At 40.8% G+C, this 18,572-nt stretch overlaps 1 protein-coding gene and 1 long non-coding RNA gene across 2 annotated transcripts; both read right to left on the bottom strand.

Moving 5' to 3' along the window:
- Positions 1-344: 344 nt before the first annotated feature.
- On the bottom strand, positions 345-11,791 carry wnt7aa (wingless-type MMTV integration site family, member 7Aa). Its single transcript, XM_033625716.2, has 4 exons — positions 11,261-11,791; positions 10,661-10,887; positions 7,802-8,073; positions 345-2,057 (listed from the first exon to the last, which is right to left on the bottom strand). Exons 1-4 carry the CDS (start codon positions 11,329-11,331, stop codon positions 1,578-1,580), a joined length of 1,050 nt encoding a protein of 349 aa, XP_033481607.1. The 5' UTR covers positions 11,332-11,791; the 3' UTR covers positions 345-1,577.
- Positions 11,792-13,003: 1,212 nt separating this feature from the next.
- Positions 13,004-17,364, bottom strand: LOC144458574 (uncharacterized). The gene is made up of 2 exons (XR_013487952.1): positions 17,316-17,364; positions 13,004-14,823 (listed from the first exon to the last, which is right to left on the bottom strand). It is a non-coding gene; the product is annotated as an uncharacterized LOC144458574 (long non-coding RNA).
- Positions 17,365-18,572: the final 1,208 nt, after the last annotated feature.

Genomic DNA, 18,572 nt, shown 5'->3' with positions numbered 1-18,572 from the left:
AAACATCATGGTTTGGCTCAACATTCATACAGGAAGCAAACACCGGGTGGAAATCTGGTGTTTGTTGGACCAATTTGCTGTCCCGCCTGTCCGCCCTATACAGACTTTCCAGCTCCTTAAATTACGTTGTTGTCTGGCGGTGTTTCAAACAGACGCTGCCCAGTGGCATTATGCACTGACGCTACATGGTGGGGTATCATACCACTGTGAATGGATGCCTTTTTTGTTTTGTCTGGTGCCAAAATCAGTGACCAAGCTTGACGACTTTGGAATGAGAACAGGTTGACTGGTAATACTTACTACAGGTGTATTACGCTGTTAAAAAAATCATACTAAGCTAGTTGTAGTTTTGGAATGCTAACAGATTTATTTGTTTAACTTTATTAAAATTCAGAAGGGTTCAAATTTTCATGGCAAGTGCTGTAGTAGATACCAATTTAACTTAGAGTATGGAACCACAAAAACACAGTTGACTTTTTTAGAAAGACAGATAAAAGGCACAACAGATAGCTGAGTCATTTAAGCTAACGTTGGTACAGTAGCTAGCGTGGAGGTGACATCAGGACTTTGGCTCTCTATAAGTAACAAAGCAGGTGAGTAAAGTTTCCTGAAATGGATTACAAGTTACAATGTGGCACATTTCAATATAACATTATTATGTTCTACTGCTGAGGAACAAGGCACAATTTTAAAACAGTGTTTCAGTGGTAAACTCAGTAACTGAACAGTTAGAAATGCTAAGGGAAAATATCTTACATAAAGATAGAAAATAAATAAAAAAATATATAAAAATAATCTCTTACAAAATATATTCTATCAACTGACATTAAGGGAAATTTATGTCTGGAAGCATTCGTTTGCTCCTGGTGGTGTCAACTTAGCTTAAAGAGTCAATATGGCTGCTCAGTCACAAACTCCAGAACATTCCAGACAACTAGCAGCAAACTGTGGGGGAGGGGGACAGAAACATGTAGAAAACAATACTATCATACCGAGCCCAGGATCAGTAGTTTAATGTTCTTCTGCTAGGCTTAACGCAAATAGGCTGCAGACACTCAAATATGTCTTTCAGTCGAGTTCAGCTCTGACTGTGTCAGTTTTCAGCTCCAGTGTGTAAGTTGTCTTGTTAACAAAAAAAAAAAAAAAATCTTTTTGTTTTTATGTGCACTTGAAGGCATCTGCACCAACTTAAAACCTTACCAGATATAGTTAACAGTGAATTTAAAAATCATCAGTAGTTTTCTCATTTAATAAATTATTAGTCTATAAAACTATGACTGTTTGAGGTGAGTTATGCCAATATGTGGCCTGAGACAAGTCAAGCCTGGGGCAGGACATGGCATTCAAATCAAAATGTAAAAAAGGAATTTATGAGTCCATAAGTTTAGTCCAGTGTCATGGCAGATGTCCATTGGCATCAGTATAATCAACACACATTGGAGGAACCGGTTGTTGTGATTGTTGTAATGCCAACACTGCAAGGCATCACTCCACATACGTGTATCAGCCACAGAGAATCCTTATTCTTAAAAAGTCTAGTCTAGCTGTGCATCTGAATACACGTCCAATAAATATTTCTATTTACAGGTATACACCTCTGTCCTCTCGCTGCAGGTGTTGCATTTCACATAGCAGCACCACAGGAACTTACAGTTGCACTGCCAAACGCGTGAGTACTGGTGTGTGTTATATCCTCGACCACAACACATCAGGTCGCAGCTGTTGGGCTGCAGGGCCGTTTTGTTGCACAGGCGACCCTGTGTTCCCATGCTGCCGGTCAGAGGGTCGGCCTCGCAGTAGTTGGGTGACCTCTCGATGTAGACCAGATCTGTGTCCATGGGCTTGCGGTAGGAATGGGGTTTCTTGATCTTTAGGAAGGTGGGGCGCTTGTTGCGGCTGGCTCGTACCGGTTCCACGTGTACAGCCTGGTTGTACTTGTCCTTGAGGAGGTATCCCAGCTGACGGAACTTGGGGAGCGTTGTCCAGCATGTCTTGGTGGTGCAGGATCCCGACACACCGTGACACTTGCACTCCAGACGCATGCCCTTCTCCAGGACCTACAACAAAGAGGAAAAGCTGAGATGAAGCAAGGTTACAAAGTTTCAACCTGAAAAGTGTGCTGAGTTACAACTGCTTGACTGAATCCAGTCACATTAACTTATTTAATTTGTTTTGATTTATTTGTTTCTACTGCACCATCATCAGAGCTTTCCCGAATAAACTGTGCCAATCTATGATATTTTACACTATCAACAGATCAAAGTTAAGAAGCGCTAACATTGTACACATTTCTTACTGATTGTTTGTTGCTGTCTTTCCATAATTAGCAAGTAAGAAACATCCGAGTTTGGAGAAATACTCAGTCTTACATATTGCACGAATACTTCAACAGGTTGAGACAAAAGTTTTCTAGCATTCCAAATGAATGTAAGCATTCCAGAGATCTCAGAGCTGCTACAGTATGTCACCCTATGGCCAGTAGCTATGTATGTGCCATTCTTTTACAAGACAGGATGAGCCTCAAAGCACATTCATGGAAGAAACACACTCACACAGAAGCACGGAAAGTCTCTGAGTTCATGTTTGTCCTGTTATTCAGTGTTATGAATGGTAAACATCTTTAACCACTCTGAGAGTGGAAGGTACAATTTGGGACATACCCTATATTCACATTTCAGGCATTTAACAACAGTGTAATAATATAAAGTTACTACAGCACAAATATTAGAAAGTTATATACATTTATACACACTATACTTTTCATAGGAGCAGATAGATTTTCACCCAAATTTAACAAACAAATGCCCCATAAGGTTTCTCTATATCCTGCTGCAAAAATTGAATTATCACTTTTATGTGAACAGCCTGAGAAATGTATCCATTAGATGCAAAATAGAGACAAATAAGTGATATTGTTCGTTTCAGTCAGTTAGAAAATCAGTAATTGATTTGCGCTGCACATCATATTTTGCATTATTGTGGTTTTTAAAACCTGGTTTTCATGAAAATAAATAGGAGCCCTAAATATTGTGCATCTCTGCAAACACCTCAGAGACCATGCATATTTTGTCTCATGCCTATGCAAAGCAATCTGGTTTTACTTCACACCAGTGTTGTGGTGAAGACCACCTAAACCAAGACCAAGTCATGACCAAGACAGACTGTACCAAAACCAAGACTTTGAGGAGTTGAGACCAAGTCAAGACCAAGACCTAGGCAGGGCAAAACCGAGACAAGACCAAGACCATGGACAATGGACAACACACTCATGATTAAATGTGGGACTTGCAAACCATATGCACTCCTCAAACATAGAAAACACAGAAAACAAATGAAGATTCCTCTTCATTTACCTCTTTTGTCAGCAAACATACAAACAAACACTACGGATCAGAAATCAACTTCACCACCTTTATTCAAAACTTCTTTTTGCACATGCAATTCAGTGATAACCCCACACAATCTTGACCAGTCTTGAATTAAAAACCCAACTCCGTATTGTCCGAGACTGAGACAAGACTGAGTAAAAAAGTCCAAGACGAATCTGAGACCTTCAAAGAGTCTTGACACCAAGATCGATCTCAAGTACCACAACACTACTTCAGAGGTCTACTATCTTGACCAACTGCTTTGCTGTAGACAAACAGGCAAAGTGACCACAAAACTTCTTCTTGGTGTGTAGTTAGAATAAGATGAATCTGTATGAGGCAATTAATTCAGCGGAAGCCGGATTAATTTATGAGTTCTTCTCGTGAAGACATGGAGGCATTTACAGCGAGCAGGCTGGCAGCGGTGAAAGGCCTTTTCAGGGTTAGAGTGGAACCTTTCGGTGTATTTGGCAAAGCAGCCGGGGTATTCTCTGTGTGCCTCGAGTTGAATGACATCAGCCTACCCTCCTTCTTCCGTACTGAGTGGGAACCCTCGCTGGCATTAGAGAAGCCTCACCCTGCTTTTTAATTATTCCACTGTGATGTGGCCTCAGACTTTCTGGAGTCTCGTGGAGTAATTGTCAAAAGCCCTGGATGCATACAGCTTAGTGTGGTCATGCCCTCAAGACCTGACAAACATTTAATTCATGGAGTTCAGTGAAGTGAAATGCCAACCAAGCTGCCATTGTTTGTCTAACAGAACCCATGTAAGCCTCCCGTGGCACCTTTTACACTATTGTTTATTCTTCTCCAGAAATTTGAAGGTTGGCACTCAAAACAAACACTGACACACACACATTCTCATCTCCGAGTAAACATGAAAGCCTTACTACAATAATTACAGAGGTATCAGTTTAGTAAGTGTATATTAAGAGATTCTCACACTGTATCACATTCTGACTGATGCCAGACCTCAAATATGAAGCTGCCTCCCCTCAAAGCCGAGTCCAGAGAGATGAAAGTCCTCCTGAATGGGACCACAACCTGTCACTATGGCACTGACACGAGGTCTCTCGAAACAAGTTCACTTCTCAGTTTTTCGATTTTTACACAAAGTCTTCTAAAAATATATTTTCATGTATAATCCTCTGATGGAAAGAAGTGCATATTGAGGAATTTCCACAAATGGAAACAACAGAAGATATTTTTGCACTGTCAAATAGAAAACATTTGAGATAATGTTTATTGCTACAGAAGCCAAGGATGGCCATGCATTCAATAAGTGTTTTTTAATGCTGTTATCTTGAGAAAACAAGCTTTGTTATCTCAAGATAACGAGATAATCAACCTGTTATCCTGCTGTTTCCTTTTATTAGGCTACTTGTAATGTTTATCAGAGATCAGGAGTGCCATGCCAGCATGCATAAATAGCTGCAGTAATTGATTTAAGTAAATGTCAAATCAAGCAGTAGCCATTATTGATCAAAGCATTAGACTGTAGGCTTCTATCAACGTCTAACAAAGGCAGAACTTGCATTGGGTCTTTCTGTTAGAGATCACATTTAGATTAGTCCTCATCATTTAAGAAGAAGACTTGCTGGAGGAAGGCTGAAAGCAGGTGTGATCGGATGAACAAGACACTCAGTTTTAAATTTTCTGTAATTGTCACGTAAACTTGAGAAGACAAAACACGTTTTCGTGTGATAATTTATATCATTATCTGGAGAAATCAGCTTTTTTTCTCGTTATAACAGCTCATTCATGAAATAATAAAATAATTAACTTGAGATCTCAAGATAACAGCATTAAAATAAGTCATTTCAAGCATGGCCACTGTCAGCTTCTGTACATTGCAGCTGCTAAGCATTCTCTTTTTACACCATGCACATCAAAGCTTCAGCATTGGCACAGTATATTCTAAAACCATAATGGGGTCAACAGATGTTCTCTTACATGCAATATAATAAGAATTAAAAGACAATGAAATGGAGAGGGAGAGCAATTGTGATTTGGCTGTTAGATACAATTTGACTGCATTGCCTGTTAAGCTAGCCTCTCCGTCAGCCTACTAATTCTAAACGGTTGTTTTCCAGTCAGCAAGTTAAAATGTAAGCAAATGGTTCAGAGTGGTGGTCACTATTTCCAGTCATTGTGCTAAGCTAAGCTAACAGACTACTGGCTGTATCTTCATGTTTACCATACAGTTAGATAGAATGCCACAAGTCTCCTTATTCCTTTGATGCCAACCTTCACTGAATGTTCAGGACACATGAACTGCACACATGTTACTTTAACCTTCAAAATCTGATGTCTTTACAGACCTTAACTAGTAAATCGAAATGCTTTGGGTTAATAAGGATTAGTACAGTATTCTTAGAAGTTTACTTCAGACTTCCACTGATCGATCATGTGCCTGCTGTGGCTTTTCCGGTGAATTGCTTTCTTGTGGGGCCATTTTGTGGACAGTCCTGCAGTTTCTATTGATCTGTCACTTAGCTACCTGTCAGAGTCTGGCTAATGCACTCTCATATGGTCATGGTCCTCCTGGGTTCACCTCACTGCACGTCTTGTCATACTATTTTACTTTATTCCTGTGTAAACTCTCCCTCATCTTGGTGATGTACGCTCTCACTGTGTCATTGTAACAAGTGAGCAGTCAATCTCAGGCCCATACCGAAATCATACCAATCAGCTAATCAACAAACTATGTGTAAAGTTTGCATATGCTTACGAAGCAAAAATTGTAAATGCACCAGAGTGAGAAAATAATATATCCCAACACACATAGGCTAAAACAGGGCTGAATGATATGATCTAAACTGTAATTTTTTTACAAGATTTACCTTGATTAATTTACAGTAAATGTAACAATAATTCTTTTCAATACATCTTTGCATGCATATCTGATCGAATATGTTTGATCTGTTAAGTCACTCTATTACCAGTTAAATGTACTGGGCTGTTGGCTGATTGGTTGGTTGAACTTCTGGTTAGATGTCACTATTGTTGTAGCAATATCCAGTTTACAGACATTTATTAGCTCTTTTAACTAGAAAATCCATAAGTGCAATATTGCATTCTTTTGCAATGTGTTTATAATGCAAGTTGACGTCGCAACTATAATTAAAAAACAATATACCGTGCAGTGTAAGTAAATACTGCATACATAAACTTTTTACCGTATGTTTTAAAACAATGTTGTTTCCACTCTCTGCCAGTGTTCCTTTTTGTGTATCCCCTACCAGTAAGCTGCTTTGCGTTTACTATTCTGTTCTTTTTTGTAACTGTGACAGATTCCTTACAGATGATTATTTTCTGCAGCTTTAGATCAACTGATCCCTGACTCCTCAGCTAAGCTGCAGTTTAGAAGACTACCGTATCTCTGTTGCACCTCAATTTCCCTGGGGCGTCAGACAGTTTAATGTACTTAATACCTTCAAAGAAGTTCTTAATATCACCGCTTAAATGTCAGCCTTTCATTTCTAGACAGCATTCACTGTCACCTGACTTGTGGCTCAGTCATCAGCCTTGAACTCAAGACTCTGACTCGGCCGTAAGTGCGACTGAGTTTGCCTGACTACATGTGTCAACTATGGATGCACCCATCCAATAGGCTCGATCTGGTATCGGCCATGACGTGACCAATCCACTTTAAGAACACTCTCTTTGTCCATGTCGTTATAAAATTCAGCCTTTCCACTACCAGTCAGCAGGCTGCTGACTCAGCTCTCATATTACATTTAACTGATCCCATGAGTTCCATGTGGTGCGGTAGACAGATTTTAAACATGGAAAAAAGAGCTCTCTGGTATCAGAATGGTAATCAGTTCCAGCAGATATCCCGAGTTGAAGTACTGGGGTTGGGAAAAATTCGATTGGAGCACCCCTAGTGTCAAACCTGACAGACTGCTGCCATGTCCTTGTGGTACCCTTCCTCTCAGCCAAGGCGTGCTAGCATAGCTCTTGCAACCATTAACAGCAAGTAAAGTAGTGCCTATAGACAATGTTTGCATCAGATATTCTCTGACTGGTCTAGATTTTTTAATACTTGCAGATGATAATGCACAGTTTGCATGTTTATTATTAGACTTTTGGAAGCACATCTGTAACTGCTTGTACTTTGTGCATCATGCTTTTTGAATTGTACTGCTTCCAGGCATGCACAAGAGAGAATCAGTGCAGTGGTCATGGAAGTCAGATGGTTTTGGAGGCAGTAGATCGATGCATGGGTTTATTGTACGGGCTGAATCATTATCAATTCAGTTATTCACACATACTTTATATTTTGTCACTTCATACTGAAGTCTTCATGTTAAAAGCATCCACTATAAATGACTTATTGTCAGGTCATTATGATGAAATATGAAATAAAGTGTCTTCTTGGATCTGTTACAATAAATAAAAAGTTAGATGACAGAATAACACAAGCATACCTTGCGTCCCACTTCATTGTTATGTAAATTCATGAGAGTCCTGGCATTCTGCTTGATCTCCCGCGCGTCCACAAACACCTTAGAGAAACTCAGGCCGTAGTGGATGTCTGCAGAGCAGCCGCCCCACTTCCAGCCCTCCTCCTGGTTGTAGAAACCCTGCTTCTCCTTGTCGCAGCCACAGCCGCTCAGACTCCCCTGGGTGCAGGCCGCAGTGACTGCATGGGCAACCCCGGCAGCGATGATAGCATAGGTGAACGCAGCCTCCTTACTGCCTGTGATAAAGAGGAAGTACATTTTTAATCACAATTGCCGACAACAGAATTCACTATTTCAGGCTCTGTCAAGACTCCTTACATACCTGGCATAGCTGCCTCCAACCAAATCATAAAATACATGAGCCAGGCAAGTCCAATTCATTAATCAAGCTCTCTTAAACAGATAAACTTCAGGAGGAAGCTCTGAATCTTGCAGAAAATATAATGGAGCAGTTTGGAGAGGAAAAGGGGAAAACAGGACAGTTTCTTTGTCTTTATAGTGAGCTATGATCGAAGAACCAGCAGGACTCTAACTAGTCTCTAAATCTGAGAGGATAATTAATTTATTTCACCAATTAAAAGTCAATCTGCTGAGCACGTGTGATCAGTAAAGATGATTCTTTTAGACCATCCAGTGGGAGATAAATCATTAAATATTTAGGCATCATTTTTGGCCCTGGTCCAAACTGCCGTCACACTGGGATCCACCCTGTGGAGATGAATCTGAGAGGCATGCAGAGCCTCCCTACATGGATGGATTTCCACTCCATAAATCTGAGTGCTTCAGGTCAGCTGCGTTTTTTAATTAAAATGGAGAAAATTCCTGTTGGAGCACATGAGAAAAGCATCCAAAAATGACAATAAGTCGCAAAAAGGCTCCGATAAAATCATCATCTTTATCAATTAAACTGCTTTTTAGACATTTCAGGTCACAGTTCTCTTTCAAACAATGAAGTTTATGTGTAAACCTGGGATATTAAACAACCTTCACAGCCAGTAAAGAAGCAGTCAGCACCCACAGTGAGTTACTTCAAGTAGCCAGCTTGGTGGGTGGGGATGATACTTGATCCTAATGCCAAAATACTGTACATTGCTGCATCTCTGCCAGCAAAAATCCTAAATTTATGTATTCTGTCAGCTATCAGTGTTCCATTCCGCTGAAAGGAAACAATGGATTCAGACAGTATCTGCGCCGGGCAGCTAGACCTGAGCAGGGCACGAGCTGACCTGCTGTCTCCTGGAACTCAGCCTGATCCTCAGCTAAATTTGGGTAAAATATGGATTCTGAGCTGAGTTTTGTTCAAATGTGAGGATGATACGCATAAAGAGTGTGGTTCTCTTCTGAAGCAGTGGTCTAAAATCATTCCTCTGCCAAAGCTGCAGGACCTGGAGGTAAAATTGTAAACCTAGAAGACAGTACTTGTCTGAACTTGAAGTTTTTGGGGGAAAAGTATTTTATGAACATACATGACGGTGGTTTAGCTGAGAGTAGATAAAGAGCATGTAGGTCTGCATGTTACAAGCTGCAGAATAGCAACAAGTACAGTACAGTTACAGTATGCAGTCATGATGAAACACACTGAGATGATAAGACAAAAGTATCGCTAAAGTATGCCAATGTATCACTGTAAGTTTTGCAATCAGAGGTCACTTAATGAACTGTACTCATAGGAAGCTTTAACACTGTTTGACCAGTGAGGCAAAGGCCCATGCGTTCACACATCAAGCTGTATGCAGTGTTTAACAGGGTGCATCAGACTGGTAAGGCAAGCTGGGTTACAGGAGTCATCCAGTCTGTACTCATATTTGTTGCAGCTAATACTACAACCATTTCAGCCAATATAATATAAGGCCGTCATGTATAAAGCAACAATCAGCACACGTTAAAGGCTCAATTGAGATGTGAGCTGCAATCCTTCACGACACTTGAAGTGAAAAACGACACCCAAGCTCTGCATCTCTGTCTCTGAGATGACAGGGTGCACTCAAAAGGACAAGACAGTGGAATAGCAGCGCGTTAAACACGATTCCCCACTTATTTCCGCAGTCCTGTCTTTGGAGCAAGCATCGCCTGGAGCCTTGTTCCACACACACAGGATAAAATCTGCAGCTTATTTTCCCACCGAGAGCAGATGCACTGAGTCTGAGCTTCAGTCTTACAGACATTTGTCAAAGTGTCAGAGGTCGAGCGCCTCGGAGGAATGCCTCCTTGGACTATTTATGGACAAATTATAGCAAATTTCTGATATTTTTTTAAGACTTCCCAAAAACTTTCGTAGACAGTAAACAGTAAAGATAACATACAACTCAAGAAAACATGCATGTGTTGATAACTGTGTGTAAACAACACGCAGTTATCAAGCTGCTGGTGTAAAGTTTTGCAGCAGTTTATAAATGAAGCAGCTTATTTCTCACTAATAAGTACTTTATTAGTTGAAAACAATCCTGTGAGCACTTAACTATGGAGATTAAGGCACGCTGACATGTTTCAACAGTGTCTTTTATGGCACTTTGGCAGAAGAGCTCAATGATGAAGTGGATCTCTCAGTGTAATTAACATTTAGCAGCTTAAAAATAAAAATAATAAATCCTGATACTCTAATGCATTGAAATTGTATAGACTCTTATGTCATATGAATACAAAGCATTATAATTACTTCAAATCCATATCAGAACCCCACAGAATAATGTGGGAATTTAATAAATAATTTAATGTGAAATAAAAATATCTGGGTTTGCACACAGCACCAATAAATTTAATTCACAAATATGCATTTTTTCATTGGTGCACAGCTTGTTAGAAACAAATCAAAGTGCAACATACCCACTTTGAGCTCTTTCCCGAACACGGTCCTCTCTGCCAGGGCCGAGCAGTTCCAGCGTCCGTGTCTGAACTGAAACTGACACTCATTGATCCCCATCTGAACTCCCTCTCCGATCACTATGATCGCGTCGGGCCGGCTCTGACAGATAGTCCTCTGACGGGGGGCCAAGCCGGGGATTTTATTGCAGATGATGCTGGCTCCCAGCGCAACCACCGATGACAGACCCCTGGAGAAGGCGAGAGGTTAAAATGTGGCGCTTTTTCTGTGGAAGTTCTGCAGGTGTCTTAATGCATCCTGTGTGTGAGGGGTTTATTCTGAGGAAACAGATACTGATCTCTGATTTATCAACTGCATGTGGTCTGATGCCATTTCCTACACCTCCTCAAATGAATGCAATAATGAATTTAACTATACACTTGCAGGAGATGCACAGCCAGACAGGACCCTACACCTCACTGTGGGGCCCCCTCATTTTGTCTGTCATTGGTGGGAAGCTTTACTCAAATCAAATCTTCTTACAATCTGCAACATTTTAATGCACTAGTTTTAAAATGGTGGGAAAAATGCCCAGGTACCTGCAGGTCATCCCAGTAACTCACCCGATTTTCAGATACAATACTCCAAGGCACAGGAAAAAATGGAAAATCCAGCGCCGTGTCTTCCTACTCATGGTGCTGAGCCCAGCCGGTGGATTAGTGCTCTGCTCTCACAACAACCAGCCTTACTCCTCCCCCGAGTCCCGCGGGCTGTCCAGGTGTCCAACAAAGCTCCTCGGGACAAACCCAACTCGTCCTGATTTCATTTGGTAGGTGTCCGGTGGTGCGAGCCTGCGGTGGAGCATTGGGGCTGTTGTTTTCAGGTAAGCAGCTCGGCTCCTCAGTGATCAGGCTCAGTGTGTGTATGTGTGTGTGTGTGTGTATGTGTGTGTGAGAGAGAGTCTACCTTTTCTATCAGGGCGTGTTCTGCAGAGGATCTGCCTCTGAGCAGCCTGCAGGTACACGCTCAGCTCATCTGTCCCTGTGTCTGACACAGCTGCACACCTGACTGACCTCAGCCGAGACAAGGAGCCAGTTAGATATCACGCGCTCTCCCGGACGAACACCGGATCATCCGCGATCACTTCATGTCTGACAGTCGACAGACTACCGGCACTTTTTATTGATTTCCCAGCAGTGAAGCCCCTCCCACCGGCTCACTGTCATCCTGGCACGTTTTGAACCATCTCCACATCACGTCATGAGATGTGAGCTTCTTTTCTAAACCTATTCAGTAACACCAGCGGACAGTGGCCACTAAAGGTGCTGTACTCAAGTACTGTCAGGAGGTATTTGTACTTTACTTGAGTATTTCCATTTTATGCTACTTTATGCCTCTACTAAATTTCAGAGGGAAATATTGTACATGTTGCTCCACTACATTTATCTGAACATCTTTAACAGCCAGTAGTGAAAGAAGTATTTGGGTACTTTACTTATATAAAAGTAACGTCACACTGAAAATACTCCACTACAAGTAAAAGTCCTGCATCCAAAACCTCACTTATATATTATCAGAAAAATGTAAAGTATGAAAAGTCCTCATTCTGTTGCAAAGTGTTCCCTGTCAGTGTTTTACTATTATATACGATGTTTCTGGATTACTGCATAAATGTGGCTGTTGCATTTTGCTGCTGTAGATGGTTAGGTTTGGGTTTATTTTAACTCCTTTATATACTGTTGGGTGGTTAAATCTGCAGCAATGCATCATATTCTATAAGATCATCATGTTAATAACGTGGCTGAGCTGGGGACAGGACGAGTATAAAAAATGTAATCTAAAAGTAACTAAAGCTGTCAGATAAATGGAGTAGACAGTATGTTTGCCTCTGTTATGTAGTGGGAGTATAAAGTTGGATGAAATGAATTCAGTCAAGTAAAGTGCAAGAAATTTGTAATATGATGTAATAAGTAATATGATTAAAATTCAAAATAAAATCAGCTCTACCAGAGTACTTTTACTTTTGATACTATCAGTACATTTTGTTTGTAATACTTACATACTTCCACTTAAGTTAATATTTGATTGAACATTTGAGTCATTGTAATACACTGTATAAATTGTATTTTTATTTGTGGTATTGCTAGTTTTACTTTAGTAATGGATCTGAGTACTTCTTCCACATCACACAGATCCACATCATTATTTTCCATGTTTGTTTTGAACAAGCTGGTGTACAGGTAGTCTGCCAAACACCATCAGCTTCAAGACTTAAACTATTCAGTGTCTATTAGAATGGAAAAAACAACTTCATGGACAGAAAATATTGAAAAACAGGGAAAATTAAACATAGAAACAGAATTTAAGCCTCTAAATACTTTATTTATTGAAATGCATCAAATGCTCTGGAAATCTACAATAACAGGAATAATATGTACTGCAATTGATATAAACTATTCCTCTGAATGACATCAAATTTTCTAATTATTTATGACTAGCATTTCTCCAGTGACTCAACCTTCATGGTGGTCTTCAGTGTGGGGAAGATGGTTTAAGTTAAAGGACTGTAACACCATCTATTGACACAACTGTGTAACTACCATCAGCATGTTCACAAGTGTATGGACAAATTAACCTGTCAGAGGGGCGTGGGTTAAAAGAAAAATGCACTCAGTTCCCATTAGGTGCAGCACACGCAGAGCCACAGGAACCAGCCAGTGCTCCTATGCTGAGGCACTATGACCTGGCACAGGTCTGTCAGTTGTGTTAATGTGATGAAACACAACTTCATTCGGGATAATGCACTGTGTGTACAATAAAAACTAATAAAATAAGGTCGTTAGAGCTCAATTCTGACACAGGGCTACAAGAATAATGCAAGACAGTAGATACTGTACCCTGGCCTGTTTTAATCAAAGCATAAAGCAGCTGACACACAGTGAACATGAAGCTTCAGGGAATTCCCCTGCTTCGCCTGGTTGGGAATCCATCTTCGCAAAACTGGCTGGAGGCAGATAACATTTACAAAGTGCCAGACTCAGGCTTAAAGAGGAGGCACCAGCTGCGTGGGGTGATCATATTTAAAGTTTGCAATGATCTGCCCAGAGAATTCACCAGTGTTTTGCTGTTTACATTCTTTGTGGTTGTTAAAAAATGCACTACAGGGAATCACTGCTGTTTTTGTGAAGCACAGACTAGATGTACATTTTGTTGTCCAACCCTGTATTGTACAGTGACAACAAATAAATCTTGTCATTTACTTGAAAGAGTCTGGACAGCTACTGTACCCCTTGTTTTTAGAGACAGGATACTTTCCAGTAATGAACATCCATATTTAGTACCATGCTGATTAAGTGTTGGTCCAGAATTACTCACTGATTCAGATTTTATTTTAGTTATAGGTTTTGTTCACATTGACAACATTTCGGCAAAAAAATGTTCAGATAATTTTGTATCAAAGTGGATTCTATGTGACAGCCAAAAATACATCACAAATCACAGCAAAACCAAAAGCAAACCAAAAACAATCCTGTGTTTTGCAATGTGGAAATATCGAACTAACTCTCTGAGCAAGACAGCTGAACATAATTTAAAGTTAACATAACATCAAAACAAAAACAGACAAAACTATGTAAAAACAACCAAAAATCAGATACACTGCAAAAGGAGAGTTTACAGAGGAAGCATGCCGTGTCTTTTGGGACGTCTTGAACACCCTCAGAGGGTCTCGTGGTCCCTGAAGCTCTCTTTCAAGATTAACATATGAATATAATTCAATATGGACAAAACTGAAGATATGCCACTCCTCAGGGAAGGCAATAGATTGTATAGTTATCTCCAAACAGGGCAAAATCACTACCCTACAACTATACAATCTACTACCTCACACCGTGTGAGCAACTGGGATAAATCTGCTGTAGAGCAAACAAAAACATCTTGATCCATGTGAGCACTGACTGAGAGCTGGCCTTCAGAGGACATGGAGGGTTGTCCGAGATGTGTGTTTGACACGTTGAGAAAGACAGTAGGTTGAATAGTTATCTCCCAGTGCGGGTGTGACCCTAAAACTATACAACCTACTACCTCATCCCACGGTGCAAACAGAGCTCTTTACTGCAGTGAAAGTGAAGACCAGGGCAGATTTAATGAAGAAGAGACTCCTGACATGGACAGCTGGGACCTTGAGCTGTGGAGAGAGAGTCACATTGGTCATGAGAAGTTAGGTTCTACATCAATGATATTCACACCCAAGGCAGGTTTTTAACATGTATGAACAAAGCAGGGTATTTCAACTCTTGAGTGTTTATAAACTTACTTTAAGGCCAATTAATAAAGTGGGAACAGCCCTAGTCTCAGGCCTCTTCCAAGAGAACCATGATGCAGTTTGTTAGAGGAAACAAGCGACTGCAATCAGAGCCAACAAGAACTGACCCCAACATCTACAGTTTTAAGGGAAGGAATGATAACCTCTAGTATGTGGCAGATACTCATGCTAGAGAGCTGAGTGTAACAGAAGGGAGCAATAGAAAATGAGTTGCTCCCCATGACTGATGTGGTTGCTCTTTGGGCACCTCTGCACAATTTCATCCAGCGCCCCGTCTGGAAAAACGACTAATTTAGGGACGGATCAACCACAAACTGCTCCATGCCAGTCTACGTAGATACAAACTAAAACACACCCAACATGACAGAGGACAGTCTGGATGTATATTTGAAGTTCAGGACCATGGACAGCAGCTGGCAACGTATCAACTATTGTGCTGCAAAATGCACGCCGAACATCCGGATAAAACGTTCTGTTTACTTCAGTTATCCACATCAATTCGGACAGACATTATTAAAAAATTAAAATATATTCAAATGTGTGCCAAGAGTATGGTTTGCCACAACTGATTTGAACATTTGATGAATTTTAGTGTTTCATTTTGCCTTCATTTTCTTTAAAGTTTTAGCTGTAAATTTTATTTGACTAAAGCAGACCAGGGTATCCTGCACCGATTTGGGGACGCCCCGCCTTCCCTCAAATAAACAGGGCCTCTGCTGACATTAGAAGACAATATTACATTTTTATGAAATATATTATGCTGATTAAGCTTCAGAGGAATCAAGCAGTGGTGCCACAGCAGGGGTCACACATTAAATGAGCAAGGGGATGTTTAAACCATCATCCAGTAACTACACTGATAACGAGATGTGATGTGTCTGGATCAAATTTGATTCAACTGAGCAGGTGATTACTTTGAGCACCAACACTGTTGATCTACGTAGCATTTTTTTCCATCTATCATTAAAGTTCAAGGAAACTTGATTCAAATGCGTCACGTTATTAAGCTGTGTATACTACAAGAATGTTGTCTCTGGCAGGTAATATCACATCCGATCCCTTTCACACACTGAGTTCCCGGAGGCTTGATTGAACAGGCTGTGGGGCTCTTTTGTTCCTCAGTCTGTCAACCTATTAAATCAGAGTATTGCTTCCAAGTAGCCTCAGTGGTTGTGGGTCTAACACTGAACGTATGAGGAATGATTGATCTGTTGCACTGCATTCATTTTTATAATGTCTGATGTGCTTTGTAGTATTGTTTTCTTGCCTGGTTAAATGTTTTGCATTTTTGTATTTAGCTGACATCCAGGGACATAAAATAAATTTTAGAATATTGCTTGACAATGAAGTGAACAAATCAAACAAATGATTATGAAATTTGCCGATGTATTCTTTGGACTAGGACATGTTAAATCTCCCAGAGCCCAGGATGACTTCCTCAAATGGCTGGTTTTGTCTGAAAATTATCTTAAACCACAAGCAGTTCAATTTTATAATGTTTGGCCACTAAACAACATTCTGTTTGCTGGAGGAGTGAGTAACTTTATAATGAGGATGTGAAATTATACCATGAGAGTGCAATAATCAGCCAGTACCATTACAATGCAGACATGTCTGCACCAGACAGGGGAGGGTTATTTCCAGCTGCTAGCAGGAAGGCCAGCTGCCTACCTTACCCAATGTTAACACCCAAATCTCCTTTAACCTCTAAGCAAACACGGATGTTAGTCATTGTCCACATGAAGGGAAGCAACCCTTCAATTCATGACACTAGCATGTGCCCAGTGCTGCCCCACAACATCATAATGATATAAAATATTATTTCCACAGGGCGTGTTCTGGTATTTTGCTTGTTTGACATGCTTGTAGTTCAGGGAAGGTTGACAAAATTCAATAACCGTATAACATCAGAAGTTACTGAGACCAGCACCGACACTCCTTCAACAGGCAATGGAAGCTAACGAGCTAGCTAGTACTAATAATTAGCCAACGTGACTGGGCATTTAAGAAGCACAACATTTTATATGGATATTTTCACCTTTAGGAAAGTGCTGCTAAATGTGGTAATTAAAAGCATAATATCTAATGTGCTTTAATCGCAGCACCGCACTCTGCCAGCTACGTCAGTTAACCACTCCTTACAACTTGCTAGCTAACCATATCGAGCTAACAGCTAGCTAGCAGCACGTTCCAGCATGGTTGTCCAGAAAAGCAAACGTCGGATAAAAGAACAGCAGCTGGCTCTCTCGCTACAAAATCACACCGATTGTTATTATAAAGCGTTTTAAAGAATACATGTCCGGGCACTGAGGTTGTTTCTTTAAAAAAATGTATGATTAATACAGTCTACCCACCTGTCTGCCATGTCGAAATGCTCCTCCACCCTCCGACTGCTTCTTCTTCGTGGTTTGTTGCGTAGGTTACACTGACGTTAAATGCGCATTACTCCTCCTGCTGTTTCGGAGTGTACACTACAGCAATAACTGCAATGGCTATGTATGTGTGTATTTGTGAATCATAAATAAGTACACTGCTCAAAAAAATTAAGGGAACACTTAAATCACACATCAGTGTCAACCTGCTCTCATCTATGACGAGAATGGGGTACCAGCGGCTAATCCTGGTGTTCTCTGGCAAATGCCAGGTGAGCTGCATGGTGCTGGGCTGTGAGAACAGGTCCAACTAGAGGACGTTGGGCCTTCCTGCCACCCTCATGCAGTCTGTTTCTGACAGTTTGGTCAGACACATGCACACCAGTAGCCTGCTGAAGGTCATTTTGTAGGGCTCTGGCAATGCTCCCCCTGTTCCTCCTCACACAAAGGAGCAGATATTGGTCCTGCTGCTGCTGGGTTGATGCCCCTCTACAGCCCTGTCCAGCTCTCCTTGTGTAATGGCTGGTCTCCTGGTATCTCCTCCATGCTCTTGAGACTGTGCTGGGAAACACAGCAAACCTTATGGACATATGGATGTGCCACTCTGGAGGAGCTGGACTACCTGTGCAACCTGATCGGGCTGCAGGTACCACCTTGTGCTACCAGTAGTGACAAGGACACTAGCAGAACACAAAACTAGAGAAGAATCAGTCAGGAAGGATAAGGAGAGAGCAACTGTCTGTGACCACCAGATGTGAAACCATTCCCTTTATGGGAGTTGTCTTGCTTTTGCCTCTACATTGCACCTGCTGTCACTTTTATTTGCATCAAAGCAGGTGAAACTGATTCACAATCACTTGTGCTTCCTGAATGGACAGATTGCCATTCTTGAAGTTTAACTGAGTTGTTATCCTGTTATACTGTGACCATTAAGAGTTCCGTTAATTTTTTTGAGCAGTGTAAATACATCCATGTGCAGAAAATCAAAGCCCCCAGCTTGATTTGTGATTTACTTTCTTATACAAAATGTTATAGATCCCCCTTTCTTTGATATTTCCTGCAGTTAATAACAAGGTGTTCAACTCCTCCTCTTGACAGTATTTGTTAAAGGATGTTGGATTTCTTTTATTATTTATTTTTAATATTATATAATAGTTAATAAAAATAATATATTTTTTTATTTATTATGTTCACACAGGGGCGGCACGGTAGTGTGGTGGTTAGCACTCTCGCCTCACA

The sequence above is a fragment of the Epinephelus lanceolatus genome, chromosome 1 (genome assembly GCF_041903045.1).
Source record: "Epinephelus lanceolatus isolate andai-2023 chromosome 1, ASM4190304v1, whole genome shotgun sequence".
NCBI classification, from domain to species: Eukaryota; Metazoa; Chordata; class Actinopteri; order Perciformes; family Serranidae; genus Epinephelus; species Epinephelus lanceolatus.
Note: the sequence above shows the minus strand (reverse complement) of the source record. Positions and strands in the feature narration are given on the sequence as shown.